General features: G+C 42.9%; 1 protein-coding gene across 6 annotated transcripts in view; it reads right to left on the bottom strand.

Moving 5' to 3' along the window:
• Positions 1 to 25,528, bottom strand: part of ARID1A (AT-rich interaction domain 1A) — an 83,954-nt gene that overhangs the window by 42,840 nt on the left and 15,586 nt on the right. For 5 of the 6 annotated variants that reach the window (XM_035308272.3, XM_035308273.3, XM_035308274.3 and 2 more), the window contains exons 2-4: positions 6,896 to 7,108; positions 5,161 to 5,613; positions 4,018 to 4,134 (exon numbers count right to left, since the gene is read on the bottom strand). In XM_035308272.3, coding sequence (XP_035164163.3) covers positions 4,018 to 4,134; positions 5,161 to 5,613; positions 6,896 to 7,108 — 783 coding nt within the window. Of the gene's footprint in view, positions 1 to 4,017; positions 4,135 to 5,160; positions 5,614 to 6,895; positions 7,109 to 9,456; positions 24,200 to 25,528 lie in introns of all 6 variants that reach the window. The other variant, XM_078330831.1, reaches the window with a different exon arrangement.

Genomic DNA, 25,528 nt, shown 5'->3' with positions numbered 1-25,528 from the left:
CCTGGGCAACATGGTGAAACCCTATCTCTACTAAAAATCTCAAAATTAGCTAGGCATGGTGGCTCATGCCTGTTGTCTCAGATACTTGGGAGGCTGAGGTGGGAAGATCACTTGAACCTGGAAAGATGGAGGCTGCAGTGAGCCAAGACTGAATCACCATACTCCAGCCTGTTGACAGAGATCCTGTCTCAAAAAAGTAAGCAAAGGTAGAGGAGATCAGCAAACTGCTCTGTCAAATACAGGATAGTGCTTCTCTCTCTGGGTAACAAGAGGGATAAGGGATCCCAGAGGGCTCTATTAAGTTTTGCCTGTGTTAGCAAAGCCTGACTTCTACAGATGGGTACTCAGGTACTTAACTGTTCTTTATACTTTTTGTGATCCTTATGTATTTTGCAGGGTTGTTTTTTTTTGAGATGGAATTTCACTCTTGTTGCCCAGACTGGAGTGCAATGGTGTGATCTCGGCTCACTGCAACCTCCACCGCACAGGTTCAAGTGATTCTCCTGCCCCAGCCTCCTGAACAGCTGGAATTACCGGCATGCACCACCAGGCCCTGCTAAATTTTTTTTTTGAGACTGGAGTCTCACTCTGTCACCAGGCTGGAGTGCAATGGCATGATCTCAGCTCACTGCAACCTCCGCCTTCCGGATTCAAGGCAATTCTCCTGCCTCAGCCTCTCAAGTAGCTGGGGTTACAGGCATAAGCCACCATGCCCGGCTCATTTTGTATTTTTAGTAAGACAGGGTTTCTCCGTGTTGATCAGGCTGGTCTTGAACTCCTGACCTCAGGCAATCCACCCGCAGCCTCCCAAAGTACTGGGATTACAGGTGTGAGCCACCGTGCCCAGCCCTAATTTTATATTTTTAGTAGAGATGGGGGTTTCTCCATATTGGTGAGGCTAGTCTCAAACTCCCAACCTCAGGTGATCTGCCGGCCTCAGCCTTCCAAAGTGCTGGGATTACAGGTGTGAGTCACTGCACCTGGCCTTTTTTTTTTAAGGTTAAGATAAAAACTGCCTTTAGTTAATGAAGTCATTTAAGCTTCATCTTGAAGCCTGATTAGGCAGTTTTCTGAAGAAATAATCTTTAAGATATAGTCTGAAACATGAACAGGGGGAGTTAAGGGGAAAAGCATGAGGTAAAGGGAAGGGTGTATGCAAAGATGTGAAAGAAAAAAAAAAAAAAGCATATGGTGTGCCTTAGAGAAAATGAAAATGAAAGAAAGCCAAGAGTAAGGCAAAGAAAAAGGACAAAGTAGAGGTTCTCAAAGTGCCATCCCTGGTCTAGCATCAACAGAATCACAGAGGAACTTGTTAGAAATGCACATTTTAGGGCCCTACTCCAGACTTACTGAATGAGAAAAACGCAAGGGATGGGAGCTGGGAGGGAATAGGAATCTGTGTTTCTGGTGCCTAACATTAAAGATTCTGGACTTTAGGCCAGGTGCAGTGACTCACGCCTATAATTCTAGCACTTCGGGAGGCTAAGGCAGGTATATCACCTGAGGTCAGGAGTTCAAGACCAGCCTGGCCAACATGGTAAAACACCATCTCTACTAAAAATACAAAAATTAACTGGATGTGGTGGCAGGCACCTGTAAACCAGTTACTCAGGAGGCTGAGGCAGGAGAATCACTTGAACCCAGGAGGTGGAGGCTGCAGTGAGCCAAGACTGCACCACTGCACTCCAGCCTGGGTGACAAAAGCAAAGAGATTCTAGATTTTATTCTAAGATTAATAAAAAATAATAGAGAGGTTTAAATATAGGGATAACATGATCAGGATAATAGCAACTAAATGGCTTGGCATCAATAGCTGAGCACAGACTCCTCAAAATTTAATTTTTGTAATATTCAAGGGTCACAATCATAAGGCATTTAGGGCCAGGGAGGTAACGTGAATAGGGAGGACAATGTGAAATATGAGGGGCTGCTCTCCAGCCAGCCTGGAATCTGCTCTGGTGCCAATAGGTAACTCATAAACATTTTTTTTAGTGAAGGGATGCACTGGCAAACCTAGGGATCCTTTAACACAACTGGTTAAGAAAGGAGAGGGCTCTAGTAGGGAATCCAACTTCTGATTTCTTCAGATAAAGCTGTTTCCTAGCCTGGGTAGGGAAATCTGGCATCAAACCAAAATTTCAAAGAATAACCACTTTTTGATTCCTGTCCAAGTAGGAGAGGGATAAAAACCAATTCAAAAAACAAGACGCCAATAACCCAGCCAGCTTACCTCCCACATGGAGCTTCTACCACATTGAGCAAATGACCCATTTGGATGAATCTTTAGAAGAAGTCCGAACCTGGGAATGTTCCTTGCGATAGGCTTCCCAGGAACAACCCTCCTCTGGGCCTAAAAGGCTGCCAACACCTTCACCTTCACTTCAGTGGGTCAGATCAGTAAGATTCCCAACCCTTATAAAACATGCAGCATCTCTGGATACAAGCCTTCTTGGGACCAAACAAAACAAAACAAAACAAAAACAAAAACAAAAAAAACACCAAATACAGATCTATCAAAAGGTCACCAGAAGCAAGCAAAAACTTTTTGGAACGAAGCAACTTACAGCACTGACAGAAATCCACCGATTTGGGTTCTTGACACAATAGCACCTCACCCAGATTTAGCCACAGACCACAGATGATGAGGGAGTGGTTACACATTCTGACTGAATCAGGTTAAAAAGCACATTCCAATGAAGTTCAGGATGCAGAAAAGGATTGCAACAGACACTAATGAGAAGGGAACAAAGAGTGATCACTTTATTAAGGCACTTCCTTCCCCCCAATTCCTCAGTTGAGAAAGTCAACAGTCTCAGACGTACTATCTGAAAGTGGCTCTTCATTTTGGCCTCAGAAGCCTGAACAGATACTAACAGACTCTGCAGACCTTGCCCTACTGAGGTGTCTCAGAGACCTTCAGGGGAATCCATTGGGAGGCTTCATGATGAAAGAGTTCCTGCCTTCTGCCTATTTCTTAAGAGATCCTAAAACCATTTCTCCCAGGTCAGAATAAATGAAGACACAGGCTTTAAATCCAGGTAGAGTCAAAATTCCAAAAGATTCTTATCTGGGTATGTGGCTGAATTTCCATTTCCTAAGTGAAGCAGGATTTGTCATGGTGAGTTTGCTATCCACCAACTTACTAGATGACTAGAGATTTCAGAGTATCCTATTTTATTTCTGTGCCCAGCAGATTAACTTTCAGAGGCTGAGTAACTTGCCCACAGAGCTAAGACTAACAGTAAAGGTTCCTAGAACCACCTAGTTGGTGTTAACTGCCTTTCAGATATGAAGCACAGTCCTAATGCCCTCTGAGGCGATGAATACAAAGGCTGACAATTACAGAGTGCCTACAATGTGCCAGTACTCGTGTGTGCTCTCTATTAACCTATTTAATGTTCACCATCACCCCCATGAAACAGTTAGTGGCAGTATCTAGAGCCAGGAGCTTAATCACTAGACTATACTGCCTTTCTCAGGATATGGTCAGTCCACTCCATAAATAAGTACCTAATTCCATAATTAAGCACCTGGGCACCAAGTACTATACTTCGAAAACAAAAAACACCTATTCACGCAAAAACCACCATCAGAAAAACTGCTTTTACTCCAGCCATGTGACAATGCATGCTGAATTGCCCCAGGATCCTACCTTGTGGCTAAAACATTAAGCCAAAAACCTAAAAATTAAGCCCTTAAGAGTAAAGTCAAGAGACTGATACTTTTCTCAACTTTGATATAGAGCAGACAGTGCTTCTAGTATCTCCATCTTCTCTGCCCCTCATGTGGGTCCATGTCTAAAAGCCCAAGATTTAAAAAAACAAACTAAACAGAACACAAGCCTATTCCCTGGGCAGGTAGACAGAATAGAGATCTACAAATCAACCTTTAAGCTTCCTGAATTCAAGAAACAACTTATTCATTTAGATCAAAATTACCAAAACTTCCAACCAGAAACTAGTTTGTTTTTGTTTCCTCTCTGCCCCATCACCTTTCAGAAGGTGCAGAAATACTCACAGGCAAGCTGGAGGGTCTTGACTGAAGGCTCAGGTTCATATCTTCTTGCCCTCCCTTACTGGAGGTCATCGAGGGGGCTGAGGATGCCTGAGACCCAAATGAATCTTGAGATAGCTCCTACAACAAGAAAAACAAAAGCTGTGATGGCCTGGTATTGATAAACCAGGCAAGCTTACTTCATGGTGAAAGCTTATTGGACTGTTTCTCATGAGTGTGAGTGAAAGCCCAATTGCAAATAATAGTATCTGAAGACCAGAAAAATCCAAGTCATGGCTCTAAAGATGATCAATAGTGGACTCTTTCTGATAGAACTGTCACCCATTTATTGCTACCTACAGAGGGCTATTTTTCGGGGTTAAATGCTAATGTCTGGTCAACTTCAAGTTAAATCTATCAAGGAATGAGACCAATGAAACCATAAAAATCATGCTAGAACCTCTGCATTAAAATGAGTACTGCTTCCTTCAAAGACATCACCTTGAGATACTTATTCCAACAATGCCACCAATACATAAACTTTTTAGTGGACCTGTCATCACTCAGTCATTTTTCTTCTTTGGGTTCTATAAAGAATAAAGCCCTGAATGCTATTTTAGGCTCTATTACCTATGTCTTGTTCACCAGACATAACTCCAAATGAATTTTTGGTATTTCCCCAAATCAAATCCACCCTCAAAAAATAAGATTTGCCACCACTGAGAATATGCTAAAGAATGTGATATCAGTTCTGGTGGCAATTCCAAAGGAAGGGATCCAAGTATTTTGAGTGATAGCAGAATGGAATGGCAAATGGACTGAATGTACGGTACTGCCTCTCAAAGTGACTGTTTTGAAAAAAGACAACTCACTTGGATGCTCAAGTTCTGATACTGATTTAACAAAAAACAACAAAAAAAACCAGTCTCATTATCTTTAATTTCTTATCCATCTATGAAACTTTCCATTGCCCTATTTCTTCATCATTAAGAAGAGCTATAGGTCTTTATGTAGTTAAGAAGGTTATGCCTTTATTAGTTCAATCAATCCAGTTAGCATGTTTACTCAGAGTTTAATTGGTCTTTAAGTGCAAGTTAGAGAACCACTTTGTATGGCAAAGTTCTCATGGTCACACACAGGGAAGGGCAGGAGGCAGCGATATCTTACCTGTGGCGGAGGGAAGCGCTGCTGGGAATAGGCAGTTTGCTGGGACTGCTGAGACTGGGGCTGAGGATATGCAGCCTGCTGGGAGAGCGACGAGGGTGCTGGCTGCTGAGGTTGCTGCTGCTGGTAGGGAGACTGAGCCTGTGGCTGTGAGTAGGGGGGCTGGCTCTGGGGGTGCTGCTGTGTCGTGGACTGCTGGGAGGGGTATGGAGTCGGGGACTGCTGATGTGGAGGCTGGGATGGCTGCTGGGAATATGGAGGCTGAGAGGGCTGGAGCTGTGGTGGCTGAGACTGCGGCTGCTGCTGATATGAAGGTTGGCCATGAGGGGTCTGGGATGGTGGTTGCTGGGAGTAGGGTGGCTGCTGCTGCTGAGGGTGAGGACTTTGCTGGTTGTAATATGGAGTCTGGCCCTGTTGACCATACCCACTGGGGCCTTGTTGTCCATAAGGAGGAATCTGTAGGAAAGGAAAAAAATACTTTTAGTACTGTCTCGCCTGAATGAGGAAACATGAAGTGTTTTGTCAGAGCTACATGCTAAGGATGAGTATAGAAAGTAAGCATGCCAGGCCCTATACTTAGGAGGCCCAAGGTTTTTCTCTCATCCCTGCCTAAACTGAGCCAAGGAAGATGGCCAAGCTGGGTTTTTAGGTGGTTTGTTTACAAGTGGACTACACATTCATCCACTGAAAATTTACACTATTTACCATCTGGGCAACTAACATGAGTTTAAGAGCAGCTGTTTCTACAAATGAGCCTACTCTTTTTGTCACAGCCTAGACTGTTTTTATAAGTGTTAGGAATCTGTAACCTAACCACAATGAATAGTCAACAGCAGCCTGGTTCAGCCAGCTGAAAACCTAAGGTTTAGTAATTCAGACTGTATAAATCACTAAGCTACTTCGGTTCTCTCTTTCATTTAGTCTTCATTCAAAAAAATATTTGAGAGCCTACTCAATTACTTGTACCAGGCACTATTTTAGGCACTGGGGATATATTTAGTAAGCAGGCAAAAAAAACAAACGAAATATTACCTCATCTCTCCTCTATTAAACGAAGAGACAATTTTCTATATTAAAGGGCATACTTTAAAGTCTTAGAAGTAAAATTTGATTTTATATTCTCTCCCTCACTATTTTCAGTGTGAGTAACATTCAAATATGAATGGCAGAAAACTTTGTCAACACAAAGAATGGCAATAAAGAGATAATGATGTGAATGGTCCGACAAAAGGAGATGGATAAGGGGAAATCTTAACATTTGTAACAATGAGGTTAACATCTTTTCTGTTCAATCTTCCCCTTTTCTTCTACCCCCAGTAACATTCATTTTGAACCAGATGGCAGATATGCTAAAGGCCTTCAGAAACATAAAGGGCCTCTTCTATCCACAGGGCACATGGTATGAACAGTTTTCTTAGTAGTAGAAGTGCCTAGGTGTTCAGCCACTGCCTTTCATCCCACCTCATTCAGAGTTCACCACTCACTAGGTATAAGCTGGCCAGTCAGATCAAGAGAAAAAGAGATATGTACCTGTGACCAGGGAGTAGCTTTCCTTGGAGCACACATGGGATGGTACCCACAGCAGTGGCTTTGTTAGTAGCACACTGTAATTAACTGAGCCAAATGGTCTACGTTCCTGTCAAGAGGCTTGGAAGCCAAGGATACACTCTGATTCTATAGCTCATAGACTAGATTTTGGACAGCAACAAGGGTCAAGGTAATCAGAATCACCATCTACCTGCTGTGTATAAGAGAGGCCGCCCATGGCACTCTGCGCCCGGCCCTGCATGGTCATCGGGTACCGCTGCGGGGTCTGGGACCCATATGGCTGCCCTGGGTACCCATGTCCTTGCTGCGGTCCTGACGGAGGTCCCTGTTGCTGCGAGTATGGGTTAGTCCCGCCATATGGCTGAGGTCTCATCTTGCCCATCTGATCCATTGGACTGGATGGCTACAAAATAAAGAGCATTTCATTAACCTGAGCTTTGACAGCCTCTGGCCACTGAATATACAATCCAAGTATACAGGTTTTTTGAGTCTGTATGCTACAAAGAAATCCAGTTACTTTGAAAGAGCGATGAGACCGACCTAGTAACCTTTAAGTCAACTGACCTGCCTCAGAACCCTGATTTTGTCATTTGAAAAATGAAAATATCACCTATTTGTGAAAACACCTTGCAAGCTAAAAACTACTTTGTAACTGTGGTACTGCTTGAGATCCAAGGGACAGGCCAGGTGCAAACAAAGGCCTTTCAGTTGGTAGAAAACAGTGCTGCTATGCACTGCCATCACCTTGTTAAACACCAAAACTGATGTTTCAATATTATGCCTGGGAATTCAAATAAATACACAAATATCTAGATGTTTCTATTCTTCCAATGATGGAAACTTTCCTTACACATCTATAGCTTGTTTGCACTATGGCACAGTTTAATTTATGCATTCTTCCAAATAAGCAAAGAAGCTAAGTGACAGTAGTTAAGAGAACAGTAACTGAATTAAGAGCCTTGTGCATCTCAACTGAAAAGCTCATTTCCTTTAATATTCAAGAGTTTAAACATATGAGGAGGACAGAACTTTTGTCTCTTTGAGACACAAGAAGATTCAATGGTAGGCTGTCAGGGAAGTTAAAAAAAACAAGAAGAGAGGTATAGCTAACAACAGTAATGAAAGCTCAAAGTTCAATTCACAGGTATTTGATACAAATAGCTTTCCAGCTCTTTGTGGAGCAACAGGTTCAGTCAGCTCAATTCACTTTTTGATATGCCTTTATCCTACTGGCACTCCAAAGCACTTTCCCCTGCCAGAAATATCTACCTATATCTTTGGTAGTAGTGGTGGGGGGAGAGTTTCTCTAAGCACCTTTTAGATACACACAAGATGAACCATAGCATGGGTCTGATATAAAACTTTAAAACTGGATCTTCCTGTAATCCCAGCTCTTTTGGAGGCCAAGGCAGCTGGATCACTTGAGGTTGGGAGTTCAAGACCAGCCTGACCAACATGGAGAAACTCCATCTCTACTAAAAATGCAAAAATTTGCCCGGCGCGGTGGCTCATGCCTGTAATCCCAGCACTTTGGGAGGCTGAGGTGGGTAGATCACGAGGTCTGGAGATCAAGACCGTCCTGGCTAACAGAGTGAAACCCTATCTCTAATAAAAATACAAAACTAATAAATTCTAATAAAAATACAGGCATGGTGAGGCATGCCTGTAGTCCCAGCTACTTGGCAGGCTGAAGCAGAATTGCTTGAACCCAGGAGGCTGAGGTTGCAGTAAGCCGAGATCGTGCCACTGCACCATAGCCTGGGTGACAGAGTGAGACTCCGTCTAAAATTAAAAAAAAATTAAAAATGCAAAAAATGGTGGCATGTGCCTGTAATCCCAGCTACTGGGAAAGCTGAGGCAGGACAATCGCTTGAACTTGGTAGGCAGAGTTTGCAGTGAGCCGAGATCATACCACTGCACTCCAGCCTGGGCAACAAGCGCAAAATGCCATGTTGGAAAAAAAACAAAAACTGGATCTTACATTGGGGGTAAAGTAGATACTGATACTCTAGGCCTATCATTAACTGTCAAATGAAGTTCAGTTGTTCATTGATTTCATGCATCAAAATCACCTGAAAGGCTTGTTAAAACAGACTGCTGGAACCCACCTCCCAGGACTGGTCTAGGTTATCCTTAGGGTTCCTCCCAGTTCTATTATTCAATGATAAGCTGTTCTATAATTTAAGATGTGTAAGACCTTAAAACAACAACAAAACCTCCAAAATAAAGGAAGGGGACAGCTAAACAACTGGTTCTCTGTAGGTGGTTTTTTTATTTTTTTAATAGCATTATTAAGCATTTTATAGTAGAAGTAGAGCTTTCATGAAGGTAAATGAATAAAACAATAAACCACAGGGGCTGTTCTGAATATCAAAAGGAAAAAAGAGAAGCAGAGTTATCTCTTAGACTATAGGTGAAATCTCAGCTAAACTGGTTAGCAATGATGGGAATACTCCTGCTCCATGTTTCTAAACTGTACAAAATCGTAGTGAAACTGTCCCAAATCACTACTACGTGGTCAGTATTATCACTGTTTCCAACAATCCTAACTCAACAATTTTTGCCCAAGTCTTACATCTATATCAGAAGCTCCAATAAGTTCCCAATCATAATTTTAGAGCTACATAGATTTTAAGATTACTTAGAAAGTTTGAATTTACCAACAATTAATAGCATATGGTCCTCCCTAGTACACCTGGCAATGGAGCCAAAACATCACCATTCTCTCCTGTAAAGAGCTTGGGGGCTTACATGGCCATATCATGCCACGTATCACACTGAGGTCCTCATCTCATCCCAGACTGCAGCTGCTGTCCATGTGGCCTCCCAACTGGAGAGACTATGTTTGCTGAACAAAGAGACCAGTCTGCTTTGGGTATCTCTGTCAGTCTAGATCTCCCCACAACATGAGGGGCAGTCATTACCATGGTTACTATAGAGCTTTTAGTGCAGCAGCTATTAACTAGGGCTGCAGATTAGAATTTTCTGTGAAGCTTCATAAATGACTAGGCCTCTCCCTAGAGATTGCAATTTACTGGGTCTGAAAGGGCTTGTGCTCTTCTCCAACCTCCTTAAGGTCCTTGAATGAGTCTGGTGTATACTATTAGTTAAGAACCAGTGATCTAGAGAAGCACTGGCCAATAACATTTTCTGTGATGAACCGCTATTAAACACTTGAAATATGATTAAGAAAATAAAATTTTATTTTTATTTACATTTAATTAATTTAAATGCTGGTAACTATATGTGGCTAGTGGCTCATTATGGCAGTTCTAGGACAATGCTGTTCCCAAATCACTTCCGCCACTCCCTGCTCAATAACAGTTCCAAACTTTCTAACTACTAAATCCTGCACAGTATTACGTAAAAAGAGCACAGAATGTAGTAATTTGACAAGACTTAGGTACAAATCCTACCTCTCTCACCATCCTACCTTGAACATATCAGTTCTTTAAATGCATGTAACATACTTCACACAGTGCCTGTTATTTAAATGTCCAATAAATGGTGGCAATTATTAGTAATGATAAACAGTGCTTCTACTTGGCTCTAAAGTCCTCTATAATGTGGTCCAGTTTTCCACATTTTTTCAGTCTTACTCCAAGATTCCCCACATACTGTATACATGCCCAGCTTTATACAGTGGCATCCTGCCCTGCCCTCCCATCCACAGTGGCTTCTAGTAACAGAAACTTGACCTTTAAAATGAAGCCACTTCCTGTATCTTCAGCACACTTTGATCTCCCACATTTCTAAATGCTCTATTGTAAATTCAGTTAGTATCCTAATAGTTAACACTTAGTTGCAACTAACCATTCCAACTAACTGACTGCATTTCTCAAGACTGAGTTCTGGGAAGCCAGAGATCAGGTGTTTTATCTTCAAAGCTCTCCCAAATACCTAGGCGCAGAGCTTGGGATCAGTGACTGTTTAATGTGCGATGCTCTCCTATTCCAAGAAGTGGGTAGGAGACACTATGGGGACAAAGCCCAAATCAAACTATCTAGCCACAAGGCCAGGGTCATACCCTAAATCTAACCCTAACACAGGTTATGACTTTGAAGGTTAAAAAATAAATTTTTTTTTGGACTGAAGTGAAAAAGGAGACACAAGGATGGTAATATTCAAGGGAGAACAAGTACATTTTAAGAATAATCTGGCTGGGGGCCGGGGCATGGTGGCTCACGCCTGTACGCCTGTAATCCCAGCACTTTGGGAGGCCAAGGCCGGTGGATCACGAGGTCAGGAGTTCAAGACTAGCCTAGCCAAGAGGGTGAAACCCATACCTACTAAAAATACAAAAAATTAGCCAGGCGCTGTAGCAGGAGCCTGTAATCCAAGCTACTGGGGAGGCTGAGGCAGGAGAATCACTTGAACCCATGAGGTGGAGGCTGCAGTGAACCGAGATTGCCCCACTGTCCTCCAGCTTGGACAACAAGAGTGAAACTCCATCTCAAAAACACAAAACAAAAATTAGCTGGGTGTGATGGTGCACGCCTGTAGTCCCAGCTACTCCAAGGCTGAGGTGTAAGAATCACTTGAACCTGGGAGATGGAGGCTGAAGTGAGCCAAGATCATGCCACTGCACTTCAGTCTGTGCAGCAGAGCAAGACTGTCTTGGGGGGAAAAAAAGTGAGAAAAATGAAGAAAAAAAAACAAGGCTGGGCATGGTGGCTCAGGCCTGTAATCCCAGCACTTTGGAAGGCTGAGGCAAGTGGATCACTTGAAGTCAGGAATTCTGGACCAGCTTAGCCAACATGGTGAAACCCTGTCTCTAACTAAAATACAAGCCGGGCGTGGTGGCGCACACCTGTTGATCCCAGCTAGTCAGCAGTAAATCGCTTAAACTCAGAAGGCAGAAGCTGCAGCTAGTGGAGATTACGCCACTGCATTCTAACCTGGGCAACAGAGCAGGATTGTGTCTCAAAAAAAAAAAGTTTATACCAGGGAGAATTTCAAAACTGTGGGGTCATCCCCATATACACTGCTTGAAAACAAAAGGCTCACGACAAGTCACCTTTTCCTCTCTCACACGGAAGCCTGCACTCCCAATCAAGTATAGCTACTTACACAAGGGCTATGAAGGGTTCAAAGAAGGTCCCACCTTGACTTTAAGAATCTTTGTAGACAAAAATAAATGTACATCAAATAAATTTTTATTCTAACAACAAAATGAAGATGCTTCCTTTTTCTGGTCATCAGATTTCTGATTCCCTCCCATCACAAAAGGCTTATGATCAACAGAATATGCGGCCTATTTGGCAAGCTAAGTACATATTCAGTTCAATCAATCAGATTACTCAGGTCTCCTGTCAAAGTTAGACATTCTGCTCGGATCAGAAGGGGAGGTGGTCAGGGACCTAACTCACACTTACGATATTTAAAACGATCGTGAAAGATTTGTGATTTGCAGTTATAGATGAAATGCCATCTCCTAATCTCTCATAACAGAGAAGGAGTCTTAATCTTCACTAATCAGTTTTATTATAAAGTAGCAATTTCAGGACAGAAAATCCCTACATGCAAGATACAAAAGCCAGTATCAGCAGTCTGCAGGCACAAGGCAAGAGACGGAAACACCAAACCCTAGCTGCAAAAAGCCAGAGATTCCACTCTGGGAAAGACAGAGGAAATCCTTTCAATGGGAAACCACAGGAGTAGATTACTGTGATTACACTTCAAAAGCAAAGGCTCTGCCACAGAGACACATAATTGAGAGGAAAATGCTGCCCCTCGATCAGCAAAGTCGGGCCCCCTGCTATATACTCTCCTGAATTCATAAAAAAAACAAAAATAAAGGGGAAAGAGCCATAAGAAAACTCCTCATCTCCATCCACCACTTATCTCCTTCCAGATCACCGGCCATGTCATAAACTGTCTGCCAAATGAAATGCATCAAAAGATGCAGTTTAGAGGCATCAAAGGCAAGGACTTCTAGTAGGCCTGTCCTTCTGAATATATTCAGAACAAACAGCTAGCAGACAAACCCCTCGCATAGGGAGTTCCCTTGCTCCAAGCAAATAGAATTACAAGACCCTCCGGACTAGTCGGCTACTGGAAACTCTTACGACTTCTTATTGCATCAAGGAAAACCAAAATGACCCTCAGAAACCGCTGAAACAACAGACTAGACTTTAAGGTGGACCCGGGCTAAATGTCTTACACCCAAAGCTTTGTGAAACTCACAGATAAAAATAACTGCAAATTCTCCATCTGACCATGACTGAGACAAAAGCAGAGAAGACAGAGCCAAGAACTCAGAACTTCTAAGTAGAGATATACCATTCACAAAAATGTACCACACCACGTGGCAATGGCACCAGGAAAGGGAAACTTCTTTTATTTAAATAAAAGTCCAACTGAGGAAAGCTCCAGTTCCAATCCAAGGATACAGAAAGAAGTAACCAGGGAGACACCCTGAGGAACTAAATTTAGTACTCAACAATGCCAAGGGCTATCAAGAATAAGAACAGAGAGGGATGGGTCAGGGGCTGCCAAAAAGGTGTCCATCAGAGAGGAGAAGTCTTGACCACTGCTCATTTTGTCATCCTAAATGCTATTTGAGGCCATTGTAAACCTAGAACCATAACCTTGGCTTTTGGACATTTAAATATTATTTCTTACTCCTTGTGCTTTCAATTTATTCCTGGCTAGATTTGTTATATGACTTTTAGTAATAACAATTAAAAAAATGCATCCCTGGCTCTTTAACCAAAAGAACCCCCCCAATTGATTCCCACAGTAATTAACCTGCATTTTACCTCAGAGAGCGGTAGTTAAGGAAGTCGGCACTGCTATTTATAACTCATCTCAAATTGAGGGCAGACTGCCTAAAATCTAACACATCCCAGCTGTACTCCTGTTTGAACTGGGGCCAAGGGAATTTTTTAAAGCAATCTTGGCACCGAATGAATGACACCAACAGTATGAGAGCGCGAGTGGTTGTGTTGTGGTGACGTAGCATTGGAGGTGGAATGGAGAGGGGGGCCAGTGTACTGTGATCCCTTCTCGTGCATGCCTGCTGCTTGCTGAGTCCCAGTACAGTAAGCTGGGAACCGCCCACTGAGAGCCAAACACAGGAAAAGGCTTTTCCTGTGGAACGCCTTGAAGTGAGAAACACATGGCTAATCTGCATAAACTCGAAGCCACACCGCCCCTGCCAGGAAGGTTAGTGCTCGTAATCTCTGGCCATGAAGCTGGCTGCCTGGGAGGACTTGGACTGGCGCCTGATAACCCAGAAAGAGCTGAGAGAACAGATGGGTAAGGACCCCGGCAGAAAACAGCCCCGGGTCACATGACTTGCCACATGGCCCCGCCAGCACAAACTATTGTCTGGCTTCAGAGCTCCTATACAAAGGCACCCCGGCCTCCGCTTCCTGTGATTCCAGGGACAGGCGGCAGCTGTTGATTCAGTTCCAGTATGGGACCCTCCTCTGTGAGGGAGCATTCCAGGCAGGGACAAGTATAAAAATTAAGGCCTCTCCCAACCAACAGTTTTGAGCTTCCCAGCTCCATGTGGCTCACTTAGATCTCAGGAGTAGTATCTTAGGACAGACTAGGCTTCCACCAAAAAAAAAAAAAAAAAAAAAAAATCACTATGTACCCTGGTATACAAATGACCAGCATAAATCATTCTCATTGTCCCTTCTCTCCCCAGCCAAAGACATCTGTATCTAATGCCCCTTATCCTGTCTTTTCTCCATCACCTAGTACTTCAAGCCTTTGAAGACTAGTCAAGGACCCCCTAGTCCCCAGCTGAGAAGAAATTGTCCAGAAACCTGCTGGTCTTAGTTCTTTCTACCCCTAGACCCTGCCTCCTAAAATAAGGAGACTACCTTTATCTTGTCTTAAATAGTGGGGAAACATAACTGTTTATATGACCTAGGACAGTAAGAGATTTTTAACTTCTCAATTGGCTTCAACAGAGACAACACTAAAGATTTTCTGAAGCCACCAGGCACGGTGGTTCACACCTGTAATCCCAGAACTTTGGGAGGCTGAGGCAGGCAGATCATGAGGTCAAGAGATCAAGACCATCCTGGCCAACATGGTGAAACCCCATCTCTACTAAAAATACAATAATTAGCCTGGCATGGTGGTGCACGCCTGTAGCCCCAGGCACTCGGGAGGCTGAGGCAGGTTAATCTCCTAAACCTGGGAGGCAAAGGTTGCAGTGAGCCAAGATTGCACCACTGCACTCCAGCCTGCTGACAGAGGGAAAGACTTGTCTCCAAAAAAAAAGATTTCCTTAGGCTGAGCTAATGATTCTTTTCATTCGTAACCTAGGAAACATACCTCAGTTTTCTACTTCACAATTTCTTCATTCTAGTTCAAGTTCTAAACAAACTGACCATCTGCCTTTGGTGAGAGAGGAATCACCGACAACTATTTGCAACTACCACCCTAAAAAACAGTTTTACAAATGGGATAAAAAATTGGCCAGACTCAGTGACTCAGACCTGTAATCCCAACACTTTGGGAGGCAGATTGCCTGAGGTCAAGAGTTTGAGACCAGGCTGCCCAACATAACCAAACCACATCTCTACTAAAAATACAAAAGTTAGCCCAGCGTGGTGGCACATGCCTATAATCCCAGCTACTCGGGAGGCTGAGGCAGGAGAATCGCTTCAACCTGGGAGGTGGAGGTTGTAGTGAGCCGAGATCTCACCACTGCACTCCAGCCTGAGCGACAGAGTGAGACTGTCTCAGAAACAAAAAACCACCACGAAATCAGTGAAAAGTTCTATCTACCCCATTTTGCTTACAGAAACCATTCTAGAAGATCAGGACACATTCCCCTTTGCAGACTTAGCCCATTCCGATGATATTCCCTAAAGCACCAGCCTGATCAAACCTCCAGGAAGGGGCTTGCAACCAGATGTCAAAACAAGAACATCTTGAGAGTGATGCAAAACAAGACCAAAGGCCTCATTCTCTTCAGGCTTAGAGATAGATAGGCTACCATCTCTATCCTTCCAGACCAGAAGAGAAAACTCACTAAGGTTAGAAAAGGGAGACCAAAAGGGAAAAAGTCATTGAATCATCTAGCAAAACTCAATCAGATTATGAGAACCAACCATAATAATACCACCTCACAGCTCTCTAACAAAGAGGGGCATGCCAGAAAAACTGCAACCAGGTGACTGATAATTCATTTCTTTGGCACCAGAAAGAGCCCTTCAAATAAAGCAGCTAGAGTATCAAACTAATAAATTCCAACCAATGATAAGTCATTCTCTCTTCGTCCAAAGCACTTTCATTAGCCACCTTTTCCAGAACAGGTGGCTATCACTTCCAGAGAAAATACTCTTCCTAAAATGAGGAAGATCACTTTTTTCTATGACCAAACTTAACTAACCAATTTCTCCCTATTTCAAACAAATTACAAAAGCCACTAAGGAAACCAAGTAACTTCTCTGGAAAAAAAATCCCTTCAGATATGCTTAAAATCCAGGGTTAGGCCGGGTGTGGTGTCTCACGCCTGTAATCCCAGCACTTTGGGAGGCAGGCGGATCATGATGTCAGAAGTTCAAGACCAGCCTGGCCAACATGGTGAAACCTCATCTCTACTAAAAATACAAAAATTATCCAGGCATGGTGGCATGTGCCTGTAGTACCAGCTACTAGGAAGCTGAGGCAGACGAATCGTTTGCACCCAGGAGGCGGTGGTCACAATGAGCCAAGATCGGCCACTGCATTCCAGTCTGGGTAACAGAGCGAGACTCCATTCCAAAAACTAACAAACAAAAAAACCTAGGGTTATAAAAAACAATATAAGACTCCAAGAAAACTATGAAACAAGTTCTAATAAAATTAAACATCCCCTTCTTCACAAGTTTTTATCTTGAAGCAGTACGACCAGGTGCAAAGAGCACTAAACTGAGAGGTAGCACATCTGGGGTCCAATCCCAGTTCTCAAACCAACTTCATGAGAGAGTGGTCAAGACAATCAACCAGGTTGCACCTCAATCTCCTCAGCTACTCAGTCCAAGGCTACCCTCCAGATTCTCAATTAGCAGTTCTGGAATGGGGGTCCGGTCAGGAATCCCCTTTTTTTTGGAGACAGGGTGTCTCACTCTGTCACCCAGGCTGGACTGCAGGGGTGCAATCATAGCTCATGGCAGCCTCAACCTCCTGTCCTGGGCTCAGACGATCCTCCCATCTCAGACTCCTGAGTAGCTGGGACTATAAGCACACACCATCATACCCAGCTTTTGTAGAGATGGGGTTTCATTATGTCCCCATGCTGTTCTTGAACTCCTGAGCTCAAGCGATCTGCCAATCTCAGCCTCCCAAAGTGCTGGGAATACGGGCATGAGCCACTGTGCCTGGCCAGGAATCTGTATTTTTAATCTCAAGAGATTCTTATGTTCATTCGGAGGGCATTTGGGCTACATGGCCAAATGTTAACTGACAATCAAATTAAGGTTGTATTTTTTATTTTTTTGAGACAGAGTCTCACTCTGTCGCCCAGGCTAGAGTGCAGTGGGGTGATCTCAGCTCACTGCAACCTCCACCTCCCAAGATCAAGTGATGCTCCTGCCTCAGTCAGCCTAGTAGCTGGGATTACAGGCCTGCACCACCATGCCCGGCTAATTTGTGTGTTTTTGGTGAAGATGGGATTTTGCCATGTTGGCCAAGCTGGAAGGTTGTACCATTTTAAAAAGTACAGAGTTTCACACCATTTGAGCAAGTCACGTCATCCTTTGGCACCAGAACCATCTGTAAAACAGGGATTAAAAACTGATTAACAAAAATATGAGACTGTTCAAATGAAAAGTATGTGAAATGCTTGTTATAGTGCCAATCCATCTCCAGCACAGTGTGTCTCTAGAATTCAGATGTACATTCATTTTCCGTAGCTAAACAATGGTCTGGAGAGGGTAGTGCCTGGCCAGTAGAGAAAAACCAGAAATGTACCTCAGATTCCCAAATGAGAAACATTTTCAGTCAAAATCAAGTTTCCCAAATTCCTATACTCAGTCTCAGATTTTCTTGTTCATCTGAGCAACTATCACTAACATACTAATGCTTTACTTATTTATCTTGTTTGCTATCTGTATCCTTGACCAGAATATAAATTTCAGGTAAGCAGAGATAGAGTTATGTGTAAAAAACAAACAAATGCTCCCCTACGTTCAAAAGCAGGAAAGAAACGGGGAATGTAGAAGAGAAAGTGAAACTCTAGAGACCTGGCAATCCCTATCCCCATTAATGCTGAACCGAAATGCTTTGGATCTACAGAAGTGCCCCCATTATCCTTGATTTCACTTTCTGAGGTTTAAGTTACCCAAGGTCAAGCACAATCTGAAAACATTACATACAATAAGATATTTTGAAAGAGAGAGACCATAATCACATGATTGTTATATTTTATCATTAGTTATTGTTAATCTCTTACTGTGCCTAATTAATAAATTAAACTTTATCATAGGTAGGCATGTATAGGAAAAAACATAGTATAGTCAAACCTTTGTATCTATGGGTTCTGCATCCATGGATTCAGCCAGTTTCAGATAAAAAATGTAGTTAGGCTGGGCACAGTGGCTCACGCCTATAATCCCAGCACTTTGGGAGGCTGAGGCGGGCAGACCACCTGAGGTCAGGAGTTCGTGACCAGCCTGACCAATATGATGAAAACCCATCTCTACTAAAAATACAAAAATTAGTCGAATGTGGTGGCACAGGCCTGTAATCCCAGCTACTCAGGAAGCTGAGATAGGAGAATCACTTGAACCCAGGAGCAGAGGTTGCAGTGAGCCAAGACCACACCACTGCACTCCAGTCTAGGCAACAAGAGCAAAACTCCATCTCAAAAAAAAAAAAAAAAAAAAAACAAAAAAAAAAAAACACAAACACAAACATAATTAGGCCTATGATGATTGTGACTATGCCAAATTTGTACACTTTTTTGCTTGTCGTTATTCCCTAAACAATATGACAACTATTTACATAACATCTTCATTGTATAAGGTATAAGTAATCTAGAGATAATTTAACATATACAAGAGGATGTACATATTAATAGTATATATGCAAATACCATAGATTTTATATATCCCACAGATTTCAGTATCCCAGGGGGTCCTGGAACCAGCCCCCCCATGGATACCAAGGGGCATTTGTACATATAGGGTCTGCTAGTAGTTTCGGGCATCCAGTGGGGGTCTTGGAAGACATCCCTGAACAGATAAAGGAGGACTACTGTAAGTGGCCAGTTCTAGGCAGTAGCTTAAGAGTTCTGCCCCTTCAGTGCCTTCAACTTTCGTCTCTCAGTTTCCTCATAAACAGAACATATAGTAGTTTGACACTTCAGGGTCAAATAAAGTAATAAAGAACAAAAAAACTGTTCCTAAAATCAGCTGGGCATTCTTTAGCCTCAGAGCCTTTGTATTCAGATCCCTCCACCTGGAATACTTTCTTCACCCATATATTAGTATAGCTCACTTTTATGTCAAACGTCACTTCAGTGTGGTCTTCCCTGGTGAACTCATCTAAGATTTTAATCCTGCACACATGCCTATACTTGGTCCCTGATAAACTTTTTCTCCCAAGCGTGTATCACTAGCATACTACATAGTTCACTTATTTATCTTGTTTAATCTATATGTCTGTGTGTGTTTCATTGCTGTATCCTCTGGCACCCAGAATGTTAGCTAACATCATCCTACGTAAGTGCTAAATTTCTGGCAGTAGAGCTTAGAAATTTACAGAACAATTAAGGTCTGTCCCATAGGCTTCACTTAAGACAAGAAGCCGAAAGTCGTCAACTAGAGGTTAACTGACAATCAAATAAATTAAAGTTGTATTTTTTCAAAAAGAAAAAAACGTATAGAGTTTCACACCATTTTGAGCAAGTCACTTCACCTCTTGGCACCAGAACTATCTGTAAACAGGGATTAAAAACTGTTCAACAAAGATACGAAACAGTTCAAATGATAAGTATGTGAAATGCTTGTTACAGTGCCAGTTCACAAAGTACACACACAATAGACATTAATTCTCTCTCTTCACCCTCAATAGGAGAAATGGCAAAACAGGGTTGAGAGCAGTTTCAAAATACCTACTTAAAAAACATGAACACACAAGTCAGACACCGAAAGGGTTGGCCAGTCCAAGTCTCAAGCACCACCTACTTTCAGTCTGTTCTCCCAGAGGATTTTGTTCAAAGCTCCTTCCAAGAATCCTGACAGTACAGCCAGTAGTATTCAACCAGGGCAATACCAACCACTGAGAAGTGTTTGGAAATAAATGTATCAAAGTGCCTTTTTTGGTTGTCACAGCAACTCTATAGTGCTACTGGCATTTATTACCTGTGGAGCAAGATACCAATGTCCTGCAATACAGCACCACAAAAAGAAGAGCCTTGCTAGCCAGGCAAGGTAGCTTACCCTGTAATCCCAGCATTTGGGGAGGGCAAGGCAGGCGGATCACCTGAGGCCAGGAGTTCGAGACCAGCCTGACCAACATGACAAAACCCCACCTCTACTAAAAAATACAAAAATCAGCCAGGTATGATGGCGGGTGTCTGTAATCTCAGTTACTCAGGAGGCTGAGGCAGGAGAATGGCTTGAACCTGGGAGGCAGCAGTTGCAGTGAGCAGAGACTACGCCACTGCACTCCAGTCTGGGCAACAGTACAAGACTGCATCTCAAAAAAACTTGACCCTAGAGGGAAAGGGACTCAGAACTGACTAGTGCCCATCCTAAGAGCCCAAGAGTACAAAGCCACCCACTAGAAAAGGTGAGCATAAATAAAAATCCATTTTAAAAAATAGTTGTGTTTCTCTCCAATGCATTTATCACAATTGTAACTACATAATTATTTGTGCTTATCTGCTTACATATTTTTCCCCCACCAGAAAGTACTCCACAGAGGCAGAAATTATGAATCCTATGTTCATAATATACTACCTGATTCACTGTAGAAGCTCAGTAAGTGTTTGTTGCATTAATGTAAGCAACTAGCATGTGGCAGACACAGTTATTTAAAAAAAGATTCTGCCGTATGACTTCTTACATTGGCAAGACCCAACTATTTGATGGGTTTTTTTTTTTGTTAAGACAGGGGTCTCCCTACATTGCCCAGGCTGGCCTGGAACTCCAGAGCTCATTTGATCTTCCTGCATCAACATCTGGAGTAGTTGGGATTACAGGCATGTGCCACTGTCCCCAGCATAGTTTATGCTTTAAATTAAACAACAATTCAACAGGACTGGCCAATTAAGTGAACTTTAAAAAGTTCTTATCCTAAAAATTCTGGAGAAATAGAAAATATGATCAAAGTCTAGGAACTCTTGATGGTACCCAAAGACACATTGGTATAGTGCATCCCAGTATATGCTCAAAAATTAAAAACTTGTTCCTCACATGAGGTGATACAGGTTGAAACCAGAAAAAGGTACTTCTTCCCACAGACCATCCTCTGGTGCTTCTACTAAGAAAAGGACCTTGGTATGGATGGACCACATGCCCAACTGAGCATGACTGTCCTTTTGATGTTTTCTGCCCTACTTATCATTACCTACCATTAAGTGATATAGTACACTTAAGGTATTCATGGAGGGGCAAGAGTAACCTTACAGAGCTTTATCCAGGAGGTACATTCCAACTTTTTTTCTAAATGCATCTAGCTCTTCTTGTTTCTAAAATATTCCTCCCTCTTCCATGTTAAAATGATTTGTAGGTAAGTGCTGAAAACAAAGTAAATAAAGATAAAAACTGCCCCTAGCCACAAAACTTCAAAGCCTCATTTGTTTTTTGTTTTTTTCATTTCTCCCATTTTTATCTACAACTGCAAACTTGAGCTGGTCTTTCAGTTATACAAAAAAGATCCTAAATTTCTCTAATACATAGTTCTATATCCTGCCAAAGACTTTCCTTCTATACTAAAAAAGTTATCTATGACCTATCTCTGAGCTGTAGGAACTTAATTTACATGCAGCCTGGGATTCTGTTTGTCATCATGCTTCTACATGAATCCAATCAAATACTGAATTTTCTTTTTTTCCTTTGAGACAGAATTTTGCTCTGTTGCCCAGGCTGGAGTGCAATGACATGATCTCGGTTCAGCCTCCTGAGTAGCTGGGACTACAGGCGCACACCACCACACCTGGATAATTTTTTGTATTTTTATTAGAGGCGGGGTTTTACCGTGTTGCATGGGTGATCTTGAACTCCTGAGCTCAGGCAATCCGCCCACCTCAGCCTTCCAAAGTGCTGGGATTACAAGTGTGAGCCACCACACCAAGCCCAAGAACTGTATTTTCATTAAAACACCAAGAAGCAACAGCAATGCCACTGTGTTTATTTCATTAATTCCTAGGGCTGCCTTGTACTATTTGCCCAAAATACTAGTTTTTCACTAGGTCCCCTTAAGTCCACTCTGAAAACAAGTTACAGAATAGGCTAGGGCATAGTCAACCTTATTAAGATTACAGATGGCGCTGGGCACGGCGGCTCATACCTGTCATCCCAGCATTGTGGGAGGCCAAGGCGGGCAGATCATGAGGTTGGGAGTTCAAGACCAGCCTGGCCAACATAGTGAAACCTCTATTAAAATACAAAAATTAGCTGGGCATGGTGGTGCATGCCTGTAGTCCCAGCTACTCGGGAGGCTGAGGCAGGATAATTGCTTGAACTCAGGACGCATAGGTTGCAGTGAGCCGAGATCAAGCCCCTGCACTCCAGCCTGGGAAACAAAAGGAGACTCAGTCTCCAAAAAAAAAAAAAAAAGATTATAGGCTGGGTGCAGTGGCTCAAGCCTGTAATCCCAGCAGTGGCTCAAGCCTGTAATCCCAGCACTTTGGGAGGCTGAGGCAGGCGGATCATGAGGTCAAGAAATTGAGACCATCCTGGCCAATGTGGTGAAACCCCGTCTCTACTAAAAATACAAAAAAAATTAGCTGGGCATGGTGTTATGTGCCTGTAGTCCCAGCTGCCCGGAAGGCTGAGGCAGGAGAATTGCTTGAACCCAGGAGGCGGAGGTTGCAGTGAGCCGAGATCGCACCACTGCACTCCAGCCTGGTGCCTGGTGACAAAGCAAGACTCTGTCTCAAAAAAAAAAAAAAAAAGATTTTCGATGCATTTAAATCCTCAAGTTTTAAGGTCAGCAGTTCCTGGGATGGAAAACCATAGTAGTACAAATTTTCTAGTTCTTTTCAACGTTCCAAAAGTATGTTGGCATATACCAACCTCATCTACACCATTGTCTATACAGTATGTACAGGAGACCCTGGCTTCATGATTTATCCCAGGAGTATACAGGGCCAGACCAGTTACCAGTTGTCTTTTCAGAAGCTTATTGTCTCTCTCCTTTGCTGTCTCTGGCTAGAATAACCAAGTTGGGATGGATATTTGACATTCTAAACTAGCCAACATTTAACCCTCTTTTTCCCTACCCACTTCACAGTCTATGTTGGCCCGAAATTTCCCATTGGTAAATGTGTTTGGCTGGGTGAACCCAGCTATCTTCATTTCATTTTATTTTAACCCAAAATACCATAATGAGACCACATATTGGTCACTTGAGGTTTTATGTTGGAGTATTAAAGAAGCCAATTCAAAGTGGCACTGGGAAAGCAGAGGACTGAAATCAAAAACTGGAAAGAAAAACAACGTTACAAATCTGTCCTGGGCCAACAGAACCCCAAAAACAGATTAAGGAATCTGTCTCCAGACCAAAGGCAATAAAGTGGGAAATGAGAAGAGATAGAGACCATTTAGGAACTTATTAATGAGAATAGACACTTCCTGTTAGCCAGGCCTACTTAGGCCTTATTAGTTAATCAAACAAAGACATTTCCTAGTTAGTCAGGCCTTTCCAAGAGAGGAAAGCAGATACTAAGAATCTTCACCGAAATGATGTTGGTCTGAAAGTGATATACGTTGCATCTCCAGTTTATTTTTTTTTAGACATTTTACTAGCTCTGGTGTGGTTAAGTTACTGGAGTTTCTATGTGCTCTGCATTCTACTAACACAGAATTAGACATCAAAGGAGAAAATGAAAAAACAAAACAAAAGAAGAAAAAGCCAAGAAAAGAGAAAATAAAGCTTAAAAGTGATAAAGTGAGTTTAAATCACACACACACACACTCACTCACTCACTCCCTACTAAAGTACTGATCTATACATACAAATATGAAATCACAGATCAAACTGTTGTTCCTCCTGGAAACTACTGCCTTCATTGCAACTGGGTCACAGTGATCACAGCTATGCTTCTCAGGCAGGAGGAAAAAGAGGCCTGGTAGCAGAAAACTTGTTTTTAATGGGAATGACAAAGAAACGATATAAGGTGTTCAGAAAGTCCAAATGAATTAGAATACTGGCTCTTCCCTTAGTCTTTGAACTGTTAATGTTTATCACCTGACCACTTCTGTGCCAAGCACAATCCTTATTCATTAAGTCATACAACTGGGGACAGGTCTTGGCTCAAATGTCCATCCTTCAGTGAGGCCTCATTCACTCGAGATGAGGTGGCTTGTTCAGGAATCTAGAGAGTTTGTTAAAAAAAAAAAAAAAAAAAATTTAAGACAGGGTCTCACTCTCTTGCCTAGGCTGCAGTCCAATAGCACAATCAGGGCTCACTGCAGCCTCCAATTAACTCCTGGGCTGAAGTGATCCTCCTGCCTCAGCCTCCCAAGTAGCTGGGACTACAGGTGCATGCCACTAGGCCCAGCCAATTAAAAAAAAAAATACACACACACACACACACACACACTTTTTTTTTTTTTTTTTTGAGGTGGAGTCTCGCCCTGTTGCCCAGGCTGGAGTACAACAGCACGATCTTGGCTCACTGCAACCTCTGCCTCCCGGGTTCAGGCAATTCTCCTGCCTCAGCCTCCAGAGTAGCTGAAATTATAGGCGTGCACCACCACACCCAGATAACCCAGCTAATTTTTTGTATCTTTAGTAGAGATGGGGTTTCATTATGTTGACGAGGCTCGTCTCAAACTCCTGACCTCGTGATCCACCCGCCGTGGCCTCCCAAAGTGCTGGGATTACATGCATGAGCCGCTGTGCCCGGCCTTAAAAATTTTTTAGTAGAGACAAGGTTTCACTATGTTGCATAGGCTGGTCTCGAACTCCTGGTCTCAAGCAATCTTTTCATCTCAGCCTCACAAAGTACGGGGATTACAAGTGTGAGCCACTGCTCCCGGCCTACTTAAAGGGTTTATTTACTAAAACTTCACAAGAGACACAAGGTAAGAAATTCACAGCAAAACTCAGACTGGCCACTAAGCAGTAGGGGGTGAGAAGAGAGAGAGGTCAGTAAAGGCCTACTGAGACTACCAAATCACTCAAGGCCCTGTTCTCAGATCAGACAGCCATCACAGGCAGAAGGGACATTATGGCATTTAATTAGTGCTATGCGAACACTGACCTCTGACATTTAAGTGGCATTTTCTTCTTTTTTATTTTTTTTTAAATTGAGATGGGGTTTCTCCACGTTGGTCAGGCTGGCCTCAAACTCCCGACCTCAGGTGATCTGCCCGCCTCGGCCTCCCAAAGTGCTGGGATTACAGGTGTGAGCTACCACGCCTGGCCTAAGGTGGCATTTTCAAGAATCACGTTCTTGGGAAAGTGTACTGTATTGGTCGTATTTGGAGACCAACATAGTCAAGATTTTTTTTTTTTTGAGACGGGGTCTTGCTGCGTCACATAGGGTAGAGTGCAGTGGTGCCATCATGGCTCACTGGAGCCTCAACCTTCCTGGCTCAAGTGACCCTCCCCTCTCAGCCCCTAAAGTAGCTGGGACTACAGTCTCACGCCATCATGCCTGGCTAATTTTTTTGTTTTTGTAGAGACAGGGTTTTGCCAT

The sequence above is a fragment of the Callithrix jacchus genome, chromosome 7, assembly GCF_049354715.1.
Source record: "Callithrix jacchus isolate 240 chromosome 7, calJac240_pri, whole genome shotgun sequence".
Classification (NCBI taxonomy): domain Eukaryota; kingdom Metazoa; phylum Chordata; class Mammalia; order Primates; family Cebidae; genus Callithrix; species Callithrix jacchus.
Note: the sequence above shows the minus strand (reverse complement) of the source record. Positions and strands in the feature narration are given on the sequence as shown.